This window comes from Pinus tabuliformis, chromosome 2_1 (genome assembly GCF_031772625.1).
Source record: "Pinus tabuliformis cultivar Carrire ecotype Pingquan chromosome 2_1, CPIR1, whole genome shotgun sequence".
Lineage (NCBI taxonomy): Eukaryota > Viridiplantae > Streptophyta > Pinopsida > Pinales > Pinaceae > Pinus > Pinus tabuliformis.
In genome coordinates this window covers 517,387,884-517,409,466 of record NC_142299.1, presented here as the reverse complement: position 1 = coordinate 517,409,466, position 21,583 = coordinate 517,387,884, and the positions used below count along the sequence as shown (strand labels likewise).

At 37.5% G+C, this 21,583-nt stretch overlaps 1 protein-coding gene across 3 annotated transcripts in view; it reads right to left on the bottom strand.

Annotated features, from left to right (window-relative positions):
• Window positions 1-1,783: 1,783 nt before the first annotated feature.
• Window positions 1,784-21,583, bottom strand: part of LOC149201225 (uncharacterized) — a 324,845-nt gene continuing 305,045 nt past the window's right edge. For all 3 annotated transcript variants that reach the window (XM_089399692.1, XM_089399693.1, XM_089399694.1), the window contains one exon: window positions 1,784-2,188. In XM_089399692.1, coding sequence (XP_089255818.1) covers window positions 2,066-2,188 — 123 coding nt within the window. In that variant the 3' untranslated portion in view covers window positions 1,784-2,065. The remainder of the gene's footprint in view (window positions 2,189-21,583) is intronic.

Below are 21,583 nucleotides of genomic sequence, written 5' to 3'. Positions count from 1 at the left end.
TAAACAATTTGTAGAGAATGGATCAATCAAGTTGCAGTATTGTCTAATAGAGGACCAAACTATAGACATCCTCACCAAGTCTTTGCGTACTATAAAATATGTAAATCAGAGATAAGATTGTTGCAATTAGTAGGCTAACCATGTTGGAAATTGTAACTAGGTTTTGTATTCATAATGACCTTTTGTAAACATGCCATTGTATATTTTGTATAAAGAAACGATAATATATATATATATATATATATATATATATATATATATATATATATATATATATATATATATATATAATGCTCAAGTATATATATATAGCATGGGTTTCATGCTCAAGTCTAGGTCAAAGCATGTTCTTCATGCTTTAACATCTTTCTAGGACAAAGAAGAATTCATGTCATGTATTATAGTCCCACTCAGACTCATTATAACAAACAAAAATATTTATTTTGTCAAGAAAAAGCCATTTATTCCTCCAGGACCAAGTCGGCCTAAGGGAGGGCTATTCGACCCGTCACAAAGGCTATAAATACAAGCAGCTCGATCTCATTTGAAGCACATATTTATTTTGTCACGAAAAAGTCATTTATTCCTCCAAGACCAAGTCGGCCCTAGTCAAGGACAAGTCGGCCTAAGGGAGGGCTATTCAACCCCTCACAAAGACTATAAATATAAGGAGCTCGATCTCATTTGAAGCACTCACTCATCACAAGTTTTATCTACTATAGGGAAGGAGAAAAGGAGCTAGAAGGGCGAAGAAAAGAAAAAAGAATCGAAGCTTCTTGGGATAATCTCTCTCTCTCTCTCCACACGTGCGAAGTTAGGGTTCTTGTGTAGTTGCCAATTGCATGAGGTCGAAATTTTAGAGCAAAGTTGCAAAAGGTCGAAGTTTCGAAACTACCTTGGAGAGATCTTGTTGGGGGGTTGACTTTGTACTTGTGAGGATTTTGGGCTTTAATCTTTGGGTCTTCGAAGTCTCATTGTTAGATTCTATAAGAGAGGCATTAGTTCTGAGATTTCCCTTTGGAGGGGTTTTGTCCTAGCTTGGAGCCTATATCTTGTGTACTTTGTCTTGTTGTGATCTTCATTGGTTTGGGTAATTGTTTGATGAACATCTTCACTAGTTTGAATAATTGTTTGATGAACAAAGAATAATAAGTAATAAAAGGCCAACTAATATCACAAGTAATTATCAAGTAAGGAAAGTCAACAATAATATGCAACACCCTTGATTTTCCAACAAACCATTAAAGGAGGGTGATAAAGTAAATATTAGCTTAGAATAGTCAATTTGATGTTAGACATAGGTATTAATAAGGTCAATTAGACTTTAGGTTATTTTATGTTTTAATGTATTGTTTCACTTCATTGTGTTTATCGATCTATCTCACATTCTTAAAGTGGATTGCCCTGATTTTCTTGTAATCTTACATAAGAAAGATTTTGATTTCTCATTAAACAATGCAATACGCATATCTCTTTCCAGGTGTCTTGGTTTCTTTATATGCTCAATTTTCATAATAACGTGCATTGACTTGATTTGCTTGTATTCCTACAAAGAAAGCTTTTGATTTCTCATTTAACAATACAATACAAACAACTCTTTGAAGTTACATTGTATTCTTTATGTGCTCAATTTCTCAATACAATACAAACAACTCTTTGAAGTCACATTGTATTCTTTATGTGCTCAATTTCTGCAATAAAGGGTTTTTCTTTAGGTATGTGCTCACTGTAAAAGTTTAAAACTCACATTATACACAATCACTTGAGATCTAACCATTGCAAGTTTCAAGGAGAAAATAGTGCTCAACATATCCACTGCCTATATAATATACATATTAATAATTATAATCTTAATCAAGAGAAACGCATTGGTGACCAATAGATGCTTGCTCATGATACATTTTAGTTCTAAAATGACCTTTGTTACACGAATTAAAAATTCCTAAAAATTTGCATTTGCATTTTGAGGTATAACAATCATCCAAAACTTCAGTCCATGTGAGATTCAAAGAAGACTTCATACTAAACAAGCTAGGGTCCGCCACTGAATTTGAACTTCAAATATCTACTGAAGCGTTCTTTTGAAACTTGCCCCTTTCGGCATTTCTTGCAAGAGAATTTCTTCTATTGCATCTATGAACAGTAGTAGATTTTGCCTCCTTGACAACTCCAATGAATTCAAGAGATCCTGGCCCAATTAAACAAAAACAAATTATGTCAAAAAAAATATTTGCGAAGTTGGTGAGCTTATTTAGAACACATTCAAGTGGATTCTTCCTACAACGTAACGGGAAAAACAACTAATGCAAGGACGCACAAAATTACAAGCAAACTAACAGCAGTACAAACAAGACTAGTTACAAAAATAACTGCAATTCAATCCATCTCAACCAAAAGGACACAATACTGGCGCATAATATCTAAATCTGCGTACAACGCTTACGTTGAAAACAATTTATATCATCATTCAAGCAATTTAATCTTCTACCCGCAATGTGCCCAACATTTTCAATAATCCTCTTAATACAAACATAATTGTATTTTGTGAAGTATAATAATTCTCTACTATGTTAAAAGACATAACTCACAATGCTTTCCGAACTAGTTTCCAGGCTTCAGGAACCAACCCCTTCAGTGCATGAGTTAGGCAATGCATTGCCAATTCATACCCTGTTCAGGAGCGAGTACATACACGAGAATACCCACACCCCCTATACTTTGGCAGGGTACCTTCCACCCAAAAACCGGAATAGACAATGATTTAGGAACCAGAACCCTGAATTCTGGCTCGACTAGATGACTTTCGAATTTTAAAAGAGAAAACAACAAATTCCCCCAAAAAGGTCAGCCCTTTCCCTCCAAAATCCTGAACCATCACTTCTCAAGTGTTTTCATGAATTCAAAAACACACTTCTATCACTGCATTTTAAGATTGAAGGGAGAATGAGTCCAACAGCAAACAAGAAGAAAGATATGAACTTGAATCCCATTTTTCTTACAGAACATGGACTGACAATTAATGGACAGTGAAGTGGTGAAGTTGACACCTGACTTTGCTGTTCAAATCTTCCATTGTAAGAGTATTTTCCAAGTTATTTAAACAATTCTTTCCGTTGAAATATTTTTTCATATTTCTCTTCATGAAATCTTATCTCAAAATTCTCCTTGATGACTTAACCAAATCCTCTATCAGCTGTTCAAAATATATGGAGAGGGAAAACCGAACCAACGGCACTGAAGAACTATTGATAAGAATGCTTGAGTTGTTGTTCTAATCATTGTATGTTTGTTCAATCTTGAATGAGAATTCTGAATCAAGAATGTAAAATTGTCAATTCATTAATAGCAAACGTATGCCTATCAAGTAGAAGCTTCAATGATTACAATAATACATCACATCTGAAAAAGAATAGGAACCACTGTTGATTTTTACATAAATCTCAGTTAATATTTTTTTTTTAAATTATATATATTTTTCATGTCTACACTTGACGTTCCTCTGTCCACTGTTTCAAAAATGCCACTCCCATAGCAACACCAGTAATCATGTATACTGGCAACTTACATGTAGAACTTTAAAATTCTGATATAGAATGTTAGCTAGAAGTTTAAAATGCCTAACTGGGATTTAATTGAATGAAATAAGAGATTTAAAAGAGGGAAAACGGAAAAGGTTTTGGGTCTAAGGAGCTGAATGATCAACTGCATTGTCCTGCATCCTTTATCATACAAGTTTTTTGTGGCATCTCATGTTTTTGTGACATCTCAATCCAATAAAGCAACCTAAGCCTTGCTGCAAAATATCTCTAGAGTTGATGGGCACTTACAAAGAGATACTAATGGAGTTACTGTGTGTTCATCTTCCTCCTCAAACCCTAACTAATTAATGTCTAGTGTAGGTAACAATGGAGAACTATTGAGCAAGAGGCAAGAGGTCACACTGACACGAGAATTAAGGTGAGGTGTTTTTTTTCCCTCCCTTCATAGGGCTATCGGAGATAAATATACATGTATCAAGAAACTGGGGATCGTTCTCTGCTCTTTCCTTTATTCATTCTACTGCAGAATGTGTGATCACAATTAAGCCATGAACAGTGCCTCATGCTTTTTCCAATGATGAATATAATGCTAAGATGTTGCTAAGGAAAAAGGCTTAGGTTATTTTTAGAAGTAATATTGTTTTCCCCCTAGCAATAACATTTATCAACTAAAGAGCAACAATGAGCCGAAGAGGGTGGAGATATAACAACATTAAAGTAGCCCTTGGGAGATTTATCCCAAATGTTTCTAGAAATATTAAATATAGTTTGAAGAGTAGAGAACAAACATGTATTTTCTCTAGAATTAATATCATATTGTTGCTAGCCATCTATACATGAGGCCATATGCCACAGCAAACCAAGGCAACTATAGGTTCCAAATTTATTCTCTCAAAAGTTTTAGAGTTAGGGAGTCTTTACAGTGGTTGCTTTCACCAAAATTGGTTCATCTGAAGTGAGAAGTTTCAAATTGTCACCTAGTCTAGACGGCTAGGGCTTGGGCCTAATTAACTTGAGGAAGGGTCGCTTTGCTCAAACAAGGAGAGCGTTCAGCTGGAAGAGGCTGATGTAGGCCTTTTAGAGTTTGATCTACAAGACCCAAATGTCAGTTTTCCAACGTCTAGCCTCCTTGAGGAAGCAGCTAGCCTTAGAGGGCTATATCACTGCAGAAACTAGGGTTTTCACAAATTTTCTCATCCAAAGTGTTTTTGAACGTGGTTTCTCAAGGTCATCATCATCTTTTGGCATCTATTTAGTATTTGGTGCCTCATTAGGCTTAGCCGCAAGGGTTTGAGGCCCTTTGAGGCCTAGCCGTAGGGACTTGAGGTCTAAAATCCCTAGTTGCAATAGCGTTTCAGCCTCCAAGAGCTAGTCGTAGGCCTATAAGCCCTAGCTGCAGCCCCATTTTAGCCTCCAAGAGCTAGCTGCAGGCCTCAGTAGGCCTATAAGCCCTACTTGCAACCCTAGAAGGGCCTTATTTCATCTTTGCAATTGACTTGAGGGCTAATAATTTGTTCTGCAGGCCTAAATTGATTTTTGGCAAGGGTTTGTAGTGGTTTCTCATCATATTTTTTTCATTGACCCATGAAATTGTGAATTTGTAGACTTGTTGACCACTGGAGTGGCACCTGAAGATTTTTGAAGACTCCATGCCCAAGGATGTACCAAAAGTTGCTTGTACCATCAAAGATCATCATAAGTTTTTCAACTCTACTTCTTCTCATCTTCTTCTAATGTACCCAGATTCCACAAGCCCTACGAGGATGATGTAATGTGATGCTATTATGATGAGTTTGAGTCATGTAACAGACTAGGTAACTTGGGACCTTGTCATCAAGTGAGTTTACTCTGGGAGGTTTTTTTCACTTCGTTAATTATCATTTTCCTTCAAGAATTTATAATTAATTGAGTTTTTTCCTTCAAGCATACCCCAAAAGCTAGAACACAACTTGAAGGCGAAGCCTTGGGTGAGTCCTAATGTCTAGAGTCCTTGAAAAATACTAGATCACTCGTAAAATTTCATGGAATTTGGTTAAGTCTAGGGGTCATTTTTTTAATTTTTTAAATTTCCCGCGAGGTGGAAATTTTAATAAAATCTGAAAGTAATATGTAATAAGTGATGTCTAGAGAAGTTGTATGGGGTATGTGTGCTCAAAATTACATCTCTCACCCTCAACATTCTACTATGAGACACTTGGAGGGCTAAAAATTAAGTTTTAGCCCCTCAAAACCTACTTTTCCTAAGTTTAGCGGAAAATGTGGGAATAAATTAGCCGAGCAATTAAATAAATGGAGAAAAATAAATATCCACACATGCTCAAATAATGTGGAAATGAGGTGGAAATTCATCTAAAGGTCAAAATTGAGTTACCAAGTGATGTGGACTCCACATAAGCTACAAATAAAGCAAATTAATTTTTTTGTGGAGAAGAAAACGAGTTCTAGTGACAAAATCCACAATTTGAGGAAGTTAACTCGAGCTTCAAGCAGATATCATGAGTTGACTTGAGATTGGATTAGAGTTTACTTGAGTGAGGTGGAGAGTGGTCTCCTACCACTCCACCCCATTCTCCCACATGTCCTCTCATCTATTTGAGCTCCCACATCAAAGATTGTGTGGGCTCTAAGGGAGAAATCGAGTTGCCACTTGGGAAATTCGAATTTGCATGAAGGAGCATTGGGATGGTCACCCATTTGTCTTGGGATAGTCACCATTTGCCTTGGGTTTGGCTCCCAAAATTCTATATAATAGAGTCATGGGCTCTCACTATGTATTGTCTATTGTTACTAGCTATTGTGCTTGCGGAAGCGCTACTGTCTTTTATATTTTTCAAGAGCTTTAATAAAAAGACTTTGGGGGTCCATTCATGGCTGTTCTTCTTTTGGAGCATGGTACATTGTGAGCTATTGGTATAATCTTTCTATGCTTTGAATTATTTCATTTTCCATATATTCTTGTAAAGTTGTTAATGAAAAGCTAACTTATATTAGCATTTGATTTTAAAGTAAGCTCTAGAGTTTGAAAGTTTTAGTTTATTTTCAAACAAATTTCTAAAAGTTTCAACTCATTGTTTGTTTATCTAAATCTATATGGACTCAATGTTCCTTGGGAGCGTGATCGAAAACGAGGAGTGGGAGCGGGAGCGACATTTTTAGAAGCTCCCACTTTGGAAGCGATTATGGGAGCGTTTTTTATATAATATATATATTTTTATATTTTTTATATTTTGATGCATATATGTCAACAAAAGCATGTAGAATGACGAATTAGATATAAAAAACATAAAAAAAACATAGATTGAACCATATAACAACAATCATCTAGAAGTTATTATCTTCATCAACCACATCCACAAATTAGTAAAATAGTAACATACAACATATTGAGTCTCATGATTCATCAATCTTAAAGTTTCAAGCTTTCAAAATTCAATATATAACATTTATCATCATTGATCACCAAAGTTGTACTTGTAAGCTAAGTGTAACCATTACAACAAATAATATCTAACATGAAATGAAATGTTATAAAATGAAATGAAATGAAACAACTTTCAACTTTCATGAAGCATCATATTCATAATTCATTACTAATGAGTTATAATTGCGAACTTCAAACTTCAAAGTTCAAACTTAAATTTTCATATATTGTTTACAAAAAATATCATAATAAATATGAAAGAGTCAATAGTTATAAAAACTACTAGAAACTAGAAAAGACAAGTAAATCTATTATCTATTGCTAATGCTTGGACCTCTTGCCACCACGAGAAATGTCTAATTTTTTAGTCTTGTTGGAAAATCAGGATCTTTGTCATTAATATCATCCTCTAAGCATTAATATCCATAATTATCTTTGTCATTACCTCTCGATTTATATAGGGATCTTTGTCATTAATATCACTCTCTAAGCATTAACATAAGATAGAGAGAGCATAGCATGTCAAGTCAAGATTTTGTTTGAGTGATGCGTATATTTTTAGGACCATGATAGAGGAGTTCGACAACCAATGTCACTAACATCAGGGTACATAGAGGGATTGGTGCTCTTGATTAAGTACGAGTTCCATACCCTAATACATGACAAAATCCAATGGAAACATTGCAATCCCCCAATCTTGAAATCTTAAAAAACTGATAAGCCTACTGGATTTTGAATGAAATCTAATATTCTACTTTCTCCATATGAAATCCAATGAGGTCGGAACCACTCTCAAACATCCGAAGTCATTTCATGGTAATATTAAAAATTGAAGAAAAATGATGAAAATGAAGATTAAGGAGAATGTCACTTTTACCATGAATCGCATATCAATACTAGGGCCATAGGCTTGATCATTAGGATGCCCCACTCAAAAATTATTTGTTTCTTTGAAAAAAAAATGCATTTTAAATATTGCTACAAATTTTTTTTTGCAAAAAATACTAAACGTTCCTGAAAAGGCAGGGACCATTTTTTTTTAAGGAGCACACTCCCTAGGCGCTTCGAAGCCATTGCTGCTCGGAGTGCGAATTGGGAGCAAGAGCATGAGGGGGACGCAGGGGTGCTCCCCTGCGACCCTTATATGGACTAACGTTTGATTTGAGTATTGTAGAAGAATTTTTGTTGCATCAAGCGTGAGGGGAAGTCTTTGGGAGACCAACCCACTCTTGAAGCACCTTCAAAGGAACTCTCATTTGTTATTTGGATTCAATTAGTTTATCTTACGAAAAGTGTCTTGCAAGGATTCGTTTGGGCACAGCTTGCATATAATCAATTATTTTAAAATTTTGAATATTTTAAACTAGTGATTAATTGATTCATATTAGCTATTTGAGAGTTTTTCTAAGCTAAACCAAGTGATGGGGTTCAATCCCATCACTTGATTTGGTTTCTTGTATATTATTTGTATTTTATTTAGTTGTTTTCATATTCTCTCTACACTAATTTGTTTCTTGATTTTGCAACCCATAGGTACAGTGTTGGTGATAAGAGCATTAAAGAATGATCATACAAACAACCCATAGGTACAGTGTTGGTGATAAGAGCATTAAAGAATGATCATACAAACTCTAGCACTTTTCTTTGTAGGACCTCTCAACTCTTTCCAAAGTTGATTTTTTGGGAAGGTTGTGGGCATTTGAGGAGGATTGGCTCCTTGTTTTGTTCAACATTTCATTCTTGAGCTTACTTTCTTAGTTTCCATCTCGCATGCCTTGAAATTAACACATCACTTTCACAAGTTAATTTTCAGAAGAAAAAAAAATTTGTTACTTATTTTCATGTTTTGCCATTTCAAGTTTAGCTTTCAAGTACCATTCTAAATCTTACTTGTTGAAGCAATTTATTTTATGCAACCCATCTCATTTCAAGTAGCAAAGTTGATTTAGTTAGTATAACCATTTGCTTCATGTTGGCCTCACAATAGGCTCATTGTTTACATGCTCATTTATTTTAAGTTATTTGTTCATTTTGCAAGCATATAAATTTCAAGCTTCATTGCTTTAGTTGGTTATTGGTTCATCATTTGTCAAAGAAATTATTTTGAGTAATTTACAATCTTATATGTTCATGAAGCTTATGTATATTGCATTATCTTAAACAATTATCCAAGTTATCTTTCTGAGCACATTTCCATTTTCTTGAAGCAAAGCATTTAGTAATCTTACTTAATTCATGTGCAAGCTAATTTCTTTTTCCAATTGAGTTTACATTATGCAATTTACTTTGAGCACTATTTCCATTATATTGAAAGCATTGCAAATCTCTATTTGGAAATCTTATTTGCATACCATATTAGGCATTTTAGTATAGTTGCATCTTAATTTAATATACCTCCAAGCATAAGCTTGATTGAAAGACATTTTTAGGAACCCCCTTCTTTCATCAACTTGAGGGACATAGACCCTCTGATGTGGTTAACACGGTGACCTTGCAGTTGTCAGAGCCACAGTCTCTACAGCGGCGGAGGCATCAAGTGTGTTGGGTAATCCAAGGAAGGTATTGTTAATATAGCATTCACTGCCTTTCTCTTGGACCTCTTCCACAACTTACATAAGGGACTTGCTTCAAAACAATCAGAAGAAATGTCATGCTTAGAATAGGCATTTAGATTAAAAGCAACCACGATAACTACATCAATTTTTAGTTTAGGTGCATTTCATTTTACTATTTTACTTGTAAATTATCCATGTATTTGTCATTGATGAATATGTTTTGAATTGAATACTTTATTTGGGCAAGTATCATCTTATTTATTTTTGCAAGTAAAGTTCTAACTTGTTTCCTTTGCAAGTCATTTCCATATTGCTTCCTTGCATGCTTTGAATTTATGAATGATCATATATTTTAAAAGTATTTCTTGAAAGCATATTTTATATCTTGCATTGGTATCATATCTTGCTAACATCTTTTGTTTGATTGACAGGATTGCTTGTGTTTCAATTTGAAACACTTCATTTTATTTTGAGCAAGTATTATTTATTCTTAAAGCAATATTTGAAGGCACTAGTTTTATATATGCTTATCATTATCTCATGTGTTGATGGTTATTGAAGTTCATTTTATTTCATATTGCTCACATTATATTTGCTCATAATCTTAAAAGTAATCCATTTCACTCTAACATCTCCTAGAAACCTTCTAACTTAGTTTTCCTTTAGGGACCACCCCCCTTAGCTGACCTAGGAGAGAGCTTAAATGGAAAGAGTTGGGAATAAGTGACAACCCCATCTCTTTAATTTTCCACAAACCACACCTTGTGGGGTTAAGGGCTTTTCTCACTAACTTAGGTGTATGTGACAGGCGACAACAAGACTAATCTTGGTTTTGCAAGCTCAATATCCATTGAAGAAGGGTTTCAAAGGCTTTAAGTTCATTTCTTTCATCATCCAAGGCCTTTAAGGCATAGCCGTCAGCCTTAAGGCCACTTGTAGGCCTAGCCGCAAGGGTTTCTAGGGCTTCTAGCCCTAGCCGCAAGGGTTTCTAGGGCTTCTAGCCCTAGCCGCAACCCTAAAGGGCCTCTAAACCCTAGCCATTTGCTTGATTTATCATTTGAATTATTTTTAGGGCTAATCCCTTGTGTTTGCAGGTGTATTGCACTTGTTGGAAGCCTCACATCACATTTTTTAAGTCATTTGCCTTAGCCGCTAGCCTAAGAGGCTCATCTTGTCTTGGTTGTGGGGTTTTGGTGACCTTCTTCCTTGTTTTCAAGCTAATCATTTGTGGTTGCAGGTATTCAAAGGCTAAATCATTGCCAAGTTACTTCATTTGGTGCCTCAAGCTTGCCTCAGCTTGACAAGCTTGGTAGTAGAGCAAGGCCTTTGGGCCTAAAGGTTTTGATCTTCTCCCCCTTTCTCTCTTTTGTTGACTGTCATGAATAATGAGATCTGAAGACTAATCTAACAATGGCATAATGAAGTGTTAGTCACTCTAAAGAAGCCTAAAAACACTTTCATATAAGCCTAATAACTCTAAAAAGTAATACACATCATCTAAGGGCTTAAATAACTTGTTTTTGCATGCTTCTCATTCAAGTTTTGGCAACTGATTCCATGGTAAAAGAAATCTGATCCGATTTTTTCAAGTCTGGTGCATTTTCAAAGTGATAGCATTGTGAAGAATCATTCGTGGATTAAATGGATGAGTCTTGCATCTTAAGCATAGCTAGTTAGTCCATTTACTTGTCTCTTGCATTCTTGCACTTTCATTGATAGTTTCATTTCCTCTTTGCATTTTGCGTCATTGCATAAGCATCGCATTTGAAGGCATTTGTTAGTTTTCTCTTGCATTGCATATCACTATTAGCAATCTCATCTCTCCTTGTGCTCATTGGTTTTGGTTACATTTGTGCTTAAGAGATAAATTGCAATCTTTTCTTATACCTAATTCATTCATGATCTAAGTGATAAGAATATATTGCTCTCATTGTGCCATAAATTGCTCTTGTTGCTAATTGCATAAGAGAAATTAAATGAAATCTAATTAACTCTAATAAGCATCTTGGATGATTGATATTGCTAATCTTGTTTCATTGGGATAATTTCTAAATTGTTCTATAAGTGCTCTATTAATTGCTCTTGTCATCTTGTGTTGAATATCATTGTGAGCATCTTGTTTTTAATCTTGATTGGAGAATTTAACATATCTATAATCTCATTGAAGCAACCACTCATATCTTGCACTTTCATTCTAGGTCTAGAAGTGCATTTCTAAAATTTACCTCCAAGCATAAGCTTGCTTGAAAGAAAGATAGAACCACCTTCTTCACACAATTTGAGGAGTCTAGAGTCTAGACCCTCATTCGCAGTTAACATAGGCGACTTTGCAGTTCTCTTATGGGCAATCCCTTGTAGGAACGAAGGCACCTAGCTGGTTAAAAACCCACAGGAGGTATCGTTAATGCGGCCTTAGCCTCCTTCCTTTGGGCTTCTCTCTAAAACTTGCATTCGAGACTAGTTCCAAAAGAATTGAGAAGAATAATTCACCTAGATAGGGCATCCAATTAAAATTAACCACGATCCTGCATCACACATTAAATATAGGTCTTGCACTTCACTTAGGATAGAATTTTCATCCCAAGGCCACTGTTCATCCGATAACTTGGAATATAAATCTATATTGTGCGAGTAATTAAATATAAAGGCATTGGTCTATAATTCATAATCTTAAGGAATCTAATCAAAACGTGCTTAATAATCATACTTGTCGTTTAAATTCTAACCCAAGTTGTTAGGCCATTCAGTTGCGTCTCCTAGTCTTGTTGGTTCCCAACAAGATTTTCTTCATCTCAACTATAAGGACTAACCCCCTTATCCAGCATTTAGGAGGCAACTTAAATGGAGAGGGCAGGGATAAGAGTGACAACCCCTACCCTGAGAGTTGTCGCAATTTTGTGCACAATTTGAGCGACCACATGCCTCAAAACAAACATGTAGAACAAAAATTAACTTTATAATAACCAATAGGATTCAATATGATAATGTCAACCATGGGGGATGATTCACCACTTTTGGAGTAAAAAGGTAAAAAGATTAAAAAATAAAAATAAAAAACTACTTTTTCAACTCGTATTTTCAACTTCTCCCTACGATTTTACTCAAATGTGGAGTTGGAGCACTCATTGGATGTGGAGTTTAATTTTGCGTCCAAGGGGTATGCACATTGCATACTTTCAATGAACTCTACTACACGAAAAATGTGAAATACACAAAAAAAGGTGATTGCAATCATGTTTTTTCATGTATTTCACATTTTTTGTGTAGTAAGGTCCATCGAAAGTATGCAACATGGGTACTCCTTGGATGAAAAATTAAAATCTTCATCCAAGGAGTGTTCATGCTCGAAATTTGAGTAAAAAATTAGGGAGATAAGTTGAAAATAGGAGTTGAGAAAACATTTTTTTCTTTTTTCCCTCCAAAACTTGATGAGGTGACCTATTGTTATTTTATTATTTCCACTATTATTTTATAATATTCCTTAGGAGGCCCATTTCAGAACTCAAAATTTCTCTAATGAAGGATCAGATTGATAAGCCATCTTTAAGCATCAGCCTTATAACCAGCATTGGCAAATAGCAACATAGCAAGGCCTTGACTAACAAGCTCTAACTCTCCATAAGATTAGAGCACAATGCTAGGAGGCATATATATGGACACCCACACCACATCCTCTCAAGGCACTGTTGCAGCGGCTACAACCACCCTCCAAAATTTTGCCTTAGATTCGTTTTGGAGCCTCCCTACCAACCATCCTTCCAAGCATGTCTTGCAATGTCAAGTACATAGGCTTCAGTTGAGTTTCAGTGGCTCAATAGCCTGTGCATGTCAACTTGTTTGTCTCCCACCTGCAAGCTGTCATTTTGGACTTAGTCAATTTTTTGGCTGAGATGTTCCCTCTGAAAATTGTGCAATTCTAGAGTGGAACTAACCTTCCATCCAGAAATTGAGCAATCCTGCTGGACTCCAAAATTGCGTAATCTAGCCAAGCAGTCCTCCCTCAGGAAATCGCGCAATCCAGCCCAATACTGGGCTTCAGCTCAGAAATTGCACAATTCTAGGACGCAGTGACCTGCTAACCCTAGAAATTGTGCAATGCCTGAGGGACAACTAGACCTGCTCAGCCCAGAAATTGCGCAAATCCCTTTCCTAGGTTTGCAAACTGCTACATGTGCCTTCAGGTCGACCAGTCCCCTCCGGGACTGAGCTATCCTGATTTGCATGCATGGGCTTCTTTTCTCGAAATAGCAAAAGGCAACATGCAAAAGGCATCCCTAGATTTTAGGGATCTATTTTAGCAATTGGAGGTTACATGCAAAGATCGTTTAGAAACTTCCCGCCAAGTGTCGCTTTTTCCTAGATTTGTGGCATGCACGTCATAACCTCGATCTTATCAAAATTCATTTATCGAATGCTACAGAGCTCATCCCTCACATCGATCTTGCAGCTCTAATATTCCACATTGCATCTAGGAGTCTTCGGCACATTCAGCTCAGTTGTTTCAGGGTAAGTCTGCTTTTCATGTCTTATGTTGTGTTTCTGTTGCCTTTTGTATTGCACTTTGTATGAGTGTTGTCTGCTTGGTTTCAATGAACGCTTGTTGTCGTTTTGATGCATGGTAGCTTGTAGAAGCATTGTTTCAGTTTTTCTTTGCATCTCACTGTTGTCGCATGCATGACACTATTTCTGCACTAACGGTCGCCATTGCGGTGACTTGCTTCACACACATGCTTGCTTTCCCGTTTTCTCAAATCTTGCACTCACTATTTGCATACATGATCATTCATTCTTGATTACACTCAGTCTCGCCATGCATCCAAACCTTTTCATGTTTTCAGTCTCCCGTCAACAAGTCTGGGTTGCCTTGACCCAGACCTTGCCTTGCCTAGAGAGTAATGCACATTTCTGAAAGTGAAGGCTCAACCTTCCCTCCAGAAACTGCACAAACCTAGCCAACACTGACCTCCAGGTCTTCTCTGTGCAATTCTGGGAGGCAGTGCCTTGCTCACCCAAAAAATTGTGCAATGTAGTCCCTGGGCTTGCATGTCACTACTAACTGAAATTGTGCATTGTGCAATTTCAATCCTCAACAGACCAGGATGGACTATGCATTGCGCAGTTCCAACAATCAGTCAGCCTCCTGATAGCCCGAACTGTGCATTGCACAGTTCTAGCGGTCAGTCTCCAAGCCTCCCGGTGAAAATTGCGCAATCTTCACAATCAGTCACATAGGTATGTTTCATGATATCCCTCTAATTTGTTTTGGTTTTCAACTGACAGATTGCTCGCCATAAGTATTGCTACGTCTCCAGATATCATAGGTGTTCGTCTGCCTCTCAACAATACAGGTACAATGGCCTCCAGGAGAGCAAAGTTGAAGGACACCGTTGAGAGCGCAACTCGAGATACAGTTGAGCACGTGTCTATGAGCTTGCCTATCTATGAAGACACCAAGCCGTTCATAGACAAGGATATCAAGATGAAATGGAAGCAGCATCGCAGCACCATCAGCAGCAGCAGAGGGTAGCACACCTGCGCGCGACAAATGCAAGAGGAAGGTTGTCAACAACGCAAAGGCAGAGCAAAGCTGCAAGTTCAAAGCAGATCCACTCGTGATGAAAGCAGCGTTGGAGACTAAGGCTATGAGGCGACAGCGAGACAAGGGGATCGCACAAAGGCGGAGAGAGAAAGAGAGGAGTTGCAGGAGCTAAAGCAACAACTCAGAGAAGAACAGGAGCTGCACAGACGAGAGAAGCAAGCGCAGTAGGAATAGGTACAACAAGAGGCGCAATATCCGCAAACTGATGAAACTACGCCCATACAAGATATAGACCCATCCCAGCATCTGGCATAGCACAAAAAACGTGAGCAGTGTTTTCGATCACATGCGCAGGTGTTTAGGAGCATGGATGTCATTGTGCACACGCATGCGATCCCGTCCGTTGGCACACTCACCAAGGCGAAGACAAAGAACCAAGTCTGACTGGTGCTGGACATGTACCTCGACGAGATGATGTGCATAGCCACCAGCACACACTTGAAGATCAGCACAGACAATATGCATCAGTATGTTGCTGGTCCAGCTGCACTTAAGACTATGACGCGCATGTTATCAGACGAGTTAGACAGAGGTGCCAAATCAATGTACCCAGATGCAACAGAGGCAACAGTTTGCTTTCAGCAGGATGTCACCATTGAGCACGCGGACACCACCACAGACTACCAAGCTTGGCATCAGTTCACCACCGTCAATCATCGCGAGGATGTCGAAGAGTTGGTCTTCCCACAACTGTCTGAGTCTTAGTGATACCTTGCATGGCTTGTTCAAGCCTATTTTGTTTCACACCAGTACATGTGCAGATTGTAATGTAACATCTTGTAAAAGTGAAAGACCAAATGTCGATGGTCGAATGTAACAGTCATGTAGTAGTTGAAGAGTCATGAGGGTAGGTGAAGAGTGACAAAGGGGAGTGTCAAGGGTCACCTCGCCCTTTGCTATTTATAGAATCTCATAACTCATTGTACAGGCTTTTGGGAGCCAAGCTTCCTATAGGTATATCTTAGAGAAAGCTTGGACTGTATTGTAACGAGCCTTGGCTTCTCCACAGTGCAGAGCTAGTATATCTCTTTGTAGGAGCAAGTGGCAGTGACTGTAACGTTCCGTTGTCGAGACTAGTAGTTGGACATGGTTGTATTGTATGATTGGATCTTTAACTCTTAATGTAATAGAGCCAACACATTTCATGCATATGTTGTTATTGTATTTCAACCATTTGGTTACTCTAATGATATATGTAGTTGTTTGCTTATGCATGTATGTATGGACTCTTTCTATATATGTATGTATGAATCTTACTGAGATGTGTTGTTGGTTTGACCATCACTTTGGATCGTTGGTTTCCCTTCTTTCCAGCTGGTGATGTATCTTTTCTCGTGTGTTCCCTTCAAGCTTTGTGTTTCCACAGGTTTCTAAGCGGTGCACTCATTCCCCTTTCCGTCTGTTAGAACCCTTCATGCACCTTCCTTGGCTTGCTGCGCTCAGTGTTGCGGGGGAGTGCCCCCCCCTTCTCTCGATCCTACTCCCAATCCACGCTCTGGGCAAGAGCGACTCAGGAGCAGGTCGGGAGCGCGCCCCCTAAAAAGAAATTCGCTCCCTACCTTTTCGGAAGCGTTTTGCCTTTTTTGCAAATTTTTTTTGTAGTAATGTTCGAAAAGCAATTTTTTTTGAAAGAAACAAATAATTTTTTAGTAGGGCATTTTAATGATCAAGTCTAAGCCCTAGTATTGATATGCTATTCACGGTAATGTTAAATTCTTAAAGTAAAAGTGACATTCTCCTTAATCTTCATTTTCATCCTTTTACTTCAATTTTTAACATTACCATGAAATGATTCAGGATGTCTAAGAGTGGTTCCGGCCTCATTGGATTTCATATGGAGAAAGTAGAATTTTAGATTTCATTCAAAATCCAGCAGACTTATCAGTTTTTCAGGATTTCAGGATTGGGGGATTGCAAAGTTTCCATTGAATTTTGTCATGTATTAGGGTATGGAACTCGTATTTAATCAAGAGCACCAAGCCCTCTATGTACCTTGATGTTAGTGACATTGGTTGTTGAACTCCTCTATCATGACCCTCCTAAAAATGTACGCATCACTTAACCAAAATCTTGACTTGACATGCTATGCTTTTTCTATCTTATGTTAATGCTTAGAGGGTGATTTTAATGACAAAGATCCCTATACAGATACAGAGGTAATGACAAAGATACCTCTAGATATTAATGCTTAGAGGGTGATATTAATGACAAAGATCCTAATTTTCCAACAAGACTAAAAAATTAGACATTTCTCGTGGTGGCAAGAGGCCCAAGCATAAGAAATAGATAATAGATTTACATCTCTTTTCTAGTTTCTAGTAGCTTTTATAACTATTGACTCTCTCATATTTATTATGATATTTTTTTAAACAATATATGACAATTTAAGTTTTAAGTTGACAATTATAACTCATTAGTAATGAATTATGAATATGATGCTTCATGAAAGTTGAAAGTTGTTTCATTTCATTTCATTTTATAACATTTCATCATGTTAGATATTATTTGTTGTAATGGTTACACTTAGCTTACAAGTACAACTTTGGTGATCAATGATGATAAATGTTATATATTGAATTTTGAAAGCTTGAAACTTTAAGATTGATGAATCATGAGACTCAATATGTTGTATGTTACTATGTTACTAACTTGTGACGTGGTTGATGAACATTATAACTTCTAGATGATTGTTGTTATATGGTTCAATCTATGTTTTTTTATGTTTTTTATATCTAATTCATTATTCTACATGTTTTTGTTGACATAGATGTATCAAAATAAAATAATATATATATATATATATATATATATATATATATATAAAATGCTCCAAGATTCGCTCCCAAACCGGGAGCTTCTGAAAATGTCGCTCCCGCTCCCAAGTAACACTAGCTGCTCTGGTCACACCCTTGCTACCAACAAGGACATCTTGCTTGCCTCTGCACGCAACAACGGTCAAGGTGATACCGTACGACCCACTTTTGGGACTCCTGCACCAAACGGTTTGAGGTCTAATTGGGACTTCTTACCTGGGAGATCGCGTAACATGTTGGCGGGTCCAGCACCGTCAACAAGCATATACCCCCTTCGAATGTTCACCAAGTATGTCCTTTCAAGACTATTCTTATGTTGGATTCCCAATCCTCAAAGAATATCAATCCTCTTCAATCACTCTTGTCTTAGATAACCTATCTAATCCTCAATGAATGTCAGCCCATGGAACTACTTCCTATCTTGTATTCCCAATCCTCAAGGAGCACCAGTCCCAGATGCTTATACAATCATTCATTCTCTCTGGTCAAGTGCATGACACATGGAGAATACAGTGTCCTTCATCATTTCCTCTCAATCCAGGAGGTAATCCTCACTCCCTCTCAAGCAAGGAGTAGATCCTTGCTCCTTCTCAACCAAGGAGACACAACCATAACCTTTGTTTTGTCTCATTCATTAGCTACTTGTTCTTCCGTGGAGATCTTAGTTGTAGCTACAGGCCTCCTTTCTCGCATTACATCATATCTGGGCTTCGACCTTTCCGGATGTCAAACATTTTACGAACCCAAAGTCTTTCACACTTTATCTTCATGATAGGGTTCCTCGTCTCCTAAACAGCAGCATATCATATCAAACTTCAAGCTTCCTAGTTCTTTGACAACCCTCATGCAATTGTGCCATCAGTTGGTTCATCTATCATCTTTAAGGAGTTGAACTTCCCAACAGTGGTTAGCACATGCCTTCTTTTCTTCATAACAAAGTTCAGCCTCATATTCTTCAATAACTCATATCATCTTTCCAATTATCAATTTTCACCTCATGCTCTTCAAGCCATCATCACAGCTTGTTCACTCAATCCATGTGCTCTCAAAATGAATCAAACAGTTGTTATGATCAAAGAAGCTCTCGTTCTAGCTTCTACACATACTTCTGCAAAATGTATCCCAAACAAATCATCAATGTCTAAGTTACCAAATCACAATAACCTCTAGTCAAGGTGTGGGATTTGGCATGGTAAATTTTGCTACTTGCTCCCTCTAAGATTAACAAATTCCTACTTCATGCTCTTTAGCTTTCAATCATCAATCAATGTGTTTCTGGAATGAGCAAATCAACTGCAAACTTCAAATAATATTGTGTCCATCGGGTTCTTTGCAACTCTCTCTTTCCATCTGAGGTAAGTGAACTTCTTGTCCTTTAATCAACTTCCTTGATGCAAGCTTCAAATTGTTCCCTTCCACTTCATGTTTTGCCATGTTCTTCCGCTTCTTATTTTTGCTAGTCAAGCTTTAGAAAGAACTTATCTAGACCTGCAACCCTTATTAGAAGAACAAAAAGGGAAAGGCATGAAGATAATAAACAAATAGGTATAGAGTACTTTGTTAATTTTTGAGATTGTTCTATGTTGTATCAATTACTTTAGCCCAATTCAATACTTCAATTAGCAATCTTTCCATAATCAAAATAAAATTAGTCTTTCCATTCAACAAGAGCAATTGAAGATAGAACAATAAATGCAACGACAAAGGAGACAATCAACACATCAACAAGAGACACCAGATTTGGTCAACGACCAGGGAAAAACCCCACTAAGGGGAAAACCCTTTCAAAAATCTTCTTCTATTAGATTGTTATAAAATGTTCAACAAAGAGTACAATGACCCCAATACAATATCATCCGGCAAAAAAACCCAACAATATTCAGAAATATGTTTCCAACATCAAACTATATCAGACGCAACTTTTCCCGTTTGTAGCCAACTGCGGTCAACTTCAGTTCTTGGTCAAATTTGAGTGAAGCCTCTCGGTCACATGGATGAGGAGTTGTGCGTGCGACTGAAGGTTTCAAATCGCTCCCTTGAGCTTGTGATCCTTGTGACTGTGGTCAAATTTTCCCTATGGCAAGCCAACAACTATAGCCCAAAACCCTAAAACAGATGCGAGCCTCGAACCCTGTAATTTCGGAACTTTGCTAACCTTTGATGTTGTCCTTGCCTCAGACCTATGTGATCCGCTCAATGAAAAAAGAGAAGAAGATGCTTGGTGATGATGTCCAAATGAGCTTGAGGTCACTTGTATTTATACGCTTCCATTGGTGTCCAATTTGCTTTAGGGTCGACCTTATTCAAATGTGCATATGTGGGCTTTCCTTCATAAGTACACTTTCCCTTATCTAATTTGAGTGATCTTTAGATAGATTTTGGTCCTCTTGAAAAGAGGAATTCAATGCCATCATCATCTCCATCGAATGAGCTATCCAAAGTGGAATTTCACTGTAGTTGCATATTTTTAACACTCCCTCTCAACTAAGGAGAATTCCACCTGTCAATATCTGATAATCAAACATCCTTTCATGTAATCCTATTGACATATCATGTCCCATCTCTTCTCAACTCTATCTGCTGAAACATTCTCAAATCTAAAAAAGAAGAATCAGAGAGCATTAGCTTCCACCCTCTATAATGTCGAAGAGCATATCTCAATCCAAAAACAATATCAGGGAGCACATCTCAACCTGAATCTACATAAGGGAGCAAATCTCAACCCGAAATCTCATGGCAGAGATAAACATCTACAACCCCATATAGAGTAATAGGTGATGTAGGGGAACACATCTCAACCCATCCTATTGCTCACTGATCTTCCCAACGATGATCCTTAAGAGTCATGTGGTAGAACACCTGCATCACAATCAACTTGGGTTGTACAGCCCGAAGTACACTCTCAACCCATTGGCCAAACGGGGAGTGGTAATCCCAACAAGCTGAGCTTGTGGGTATGATGCAAACTGGGGTATACTCTACAAAGACTAAGATAGGGGAGCAACATATCCAACCCTATGAGTAACAGAAAGTGTTGATCTAGATTGTCACTGATGTCAATATGGAAATATTCTGGACACTAAACAATGATGTGAAGCCAACCAGAGCAGATTCGTGAATCAACAAGAGCAGTAGACCCAAGAAGGAAAGCCAAGTTGCAAAGATATCAAAAGTCATCAAAGAGAAAGCCAAAGAGCAAGAAGAAGAAGTCCATCGAAAGGAGCAAAGAGGAACACGCAACAGAAAAGCAAAGAACTAAGAAACAAAGAGGAACACGCAGTGGAGGAGCATAAGTTGTGTTAACGGAGAGTTAAGCAGAGGGAGTATTAAACCATGGAAACCCATTAAAATCCCCAACACATGTAATAAAACACATTGGCGGCTTTATATCGGCGACTTTACTAGCGGTCTATTATGTGCCACTACCCAAAACCTCCAATGTGCGATATAAGGTGCAGACCTGATCATTCCATTATAACACACCCTATTGTAAAATCAAATCCGTTGTATCGGAACCTTTGCATCGCAAGTCTTAAAGGAAGGTCACACTAAAACTGCGGTTGTGATATAATATGCGGACCCGAAATAGTTTATGGTAACAACCCTAATGTAATATCGCATTCGCTCTAAAGTTACGTACCACAAAGAACGTTACA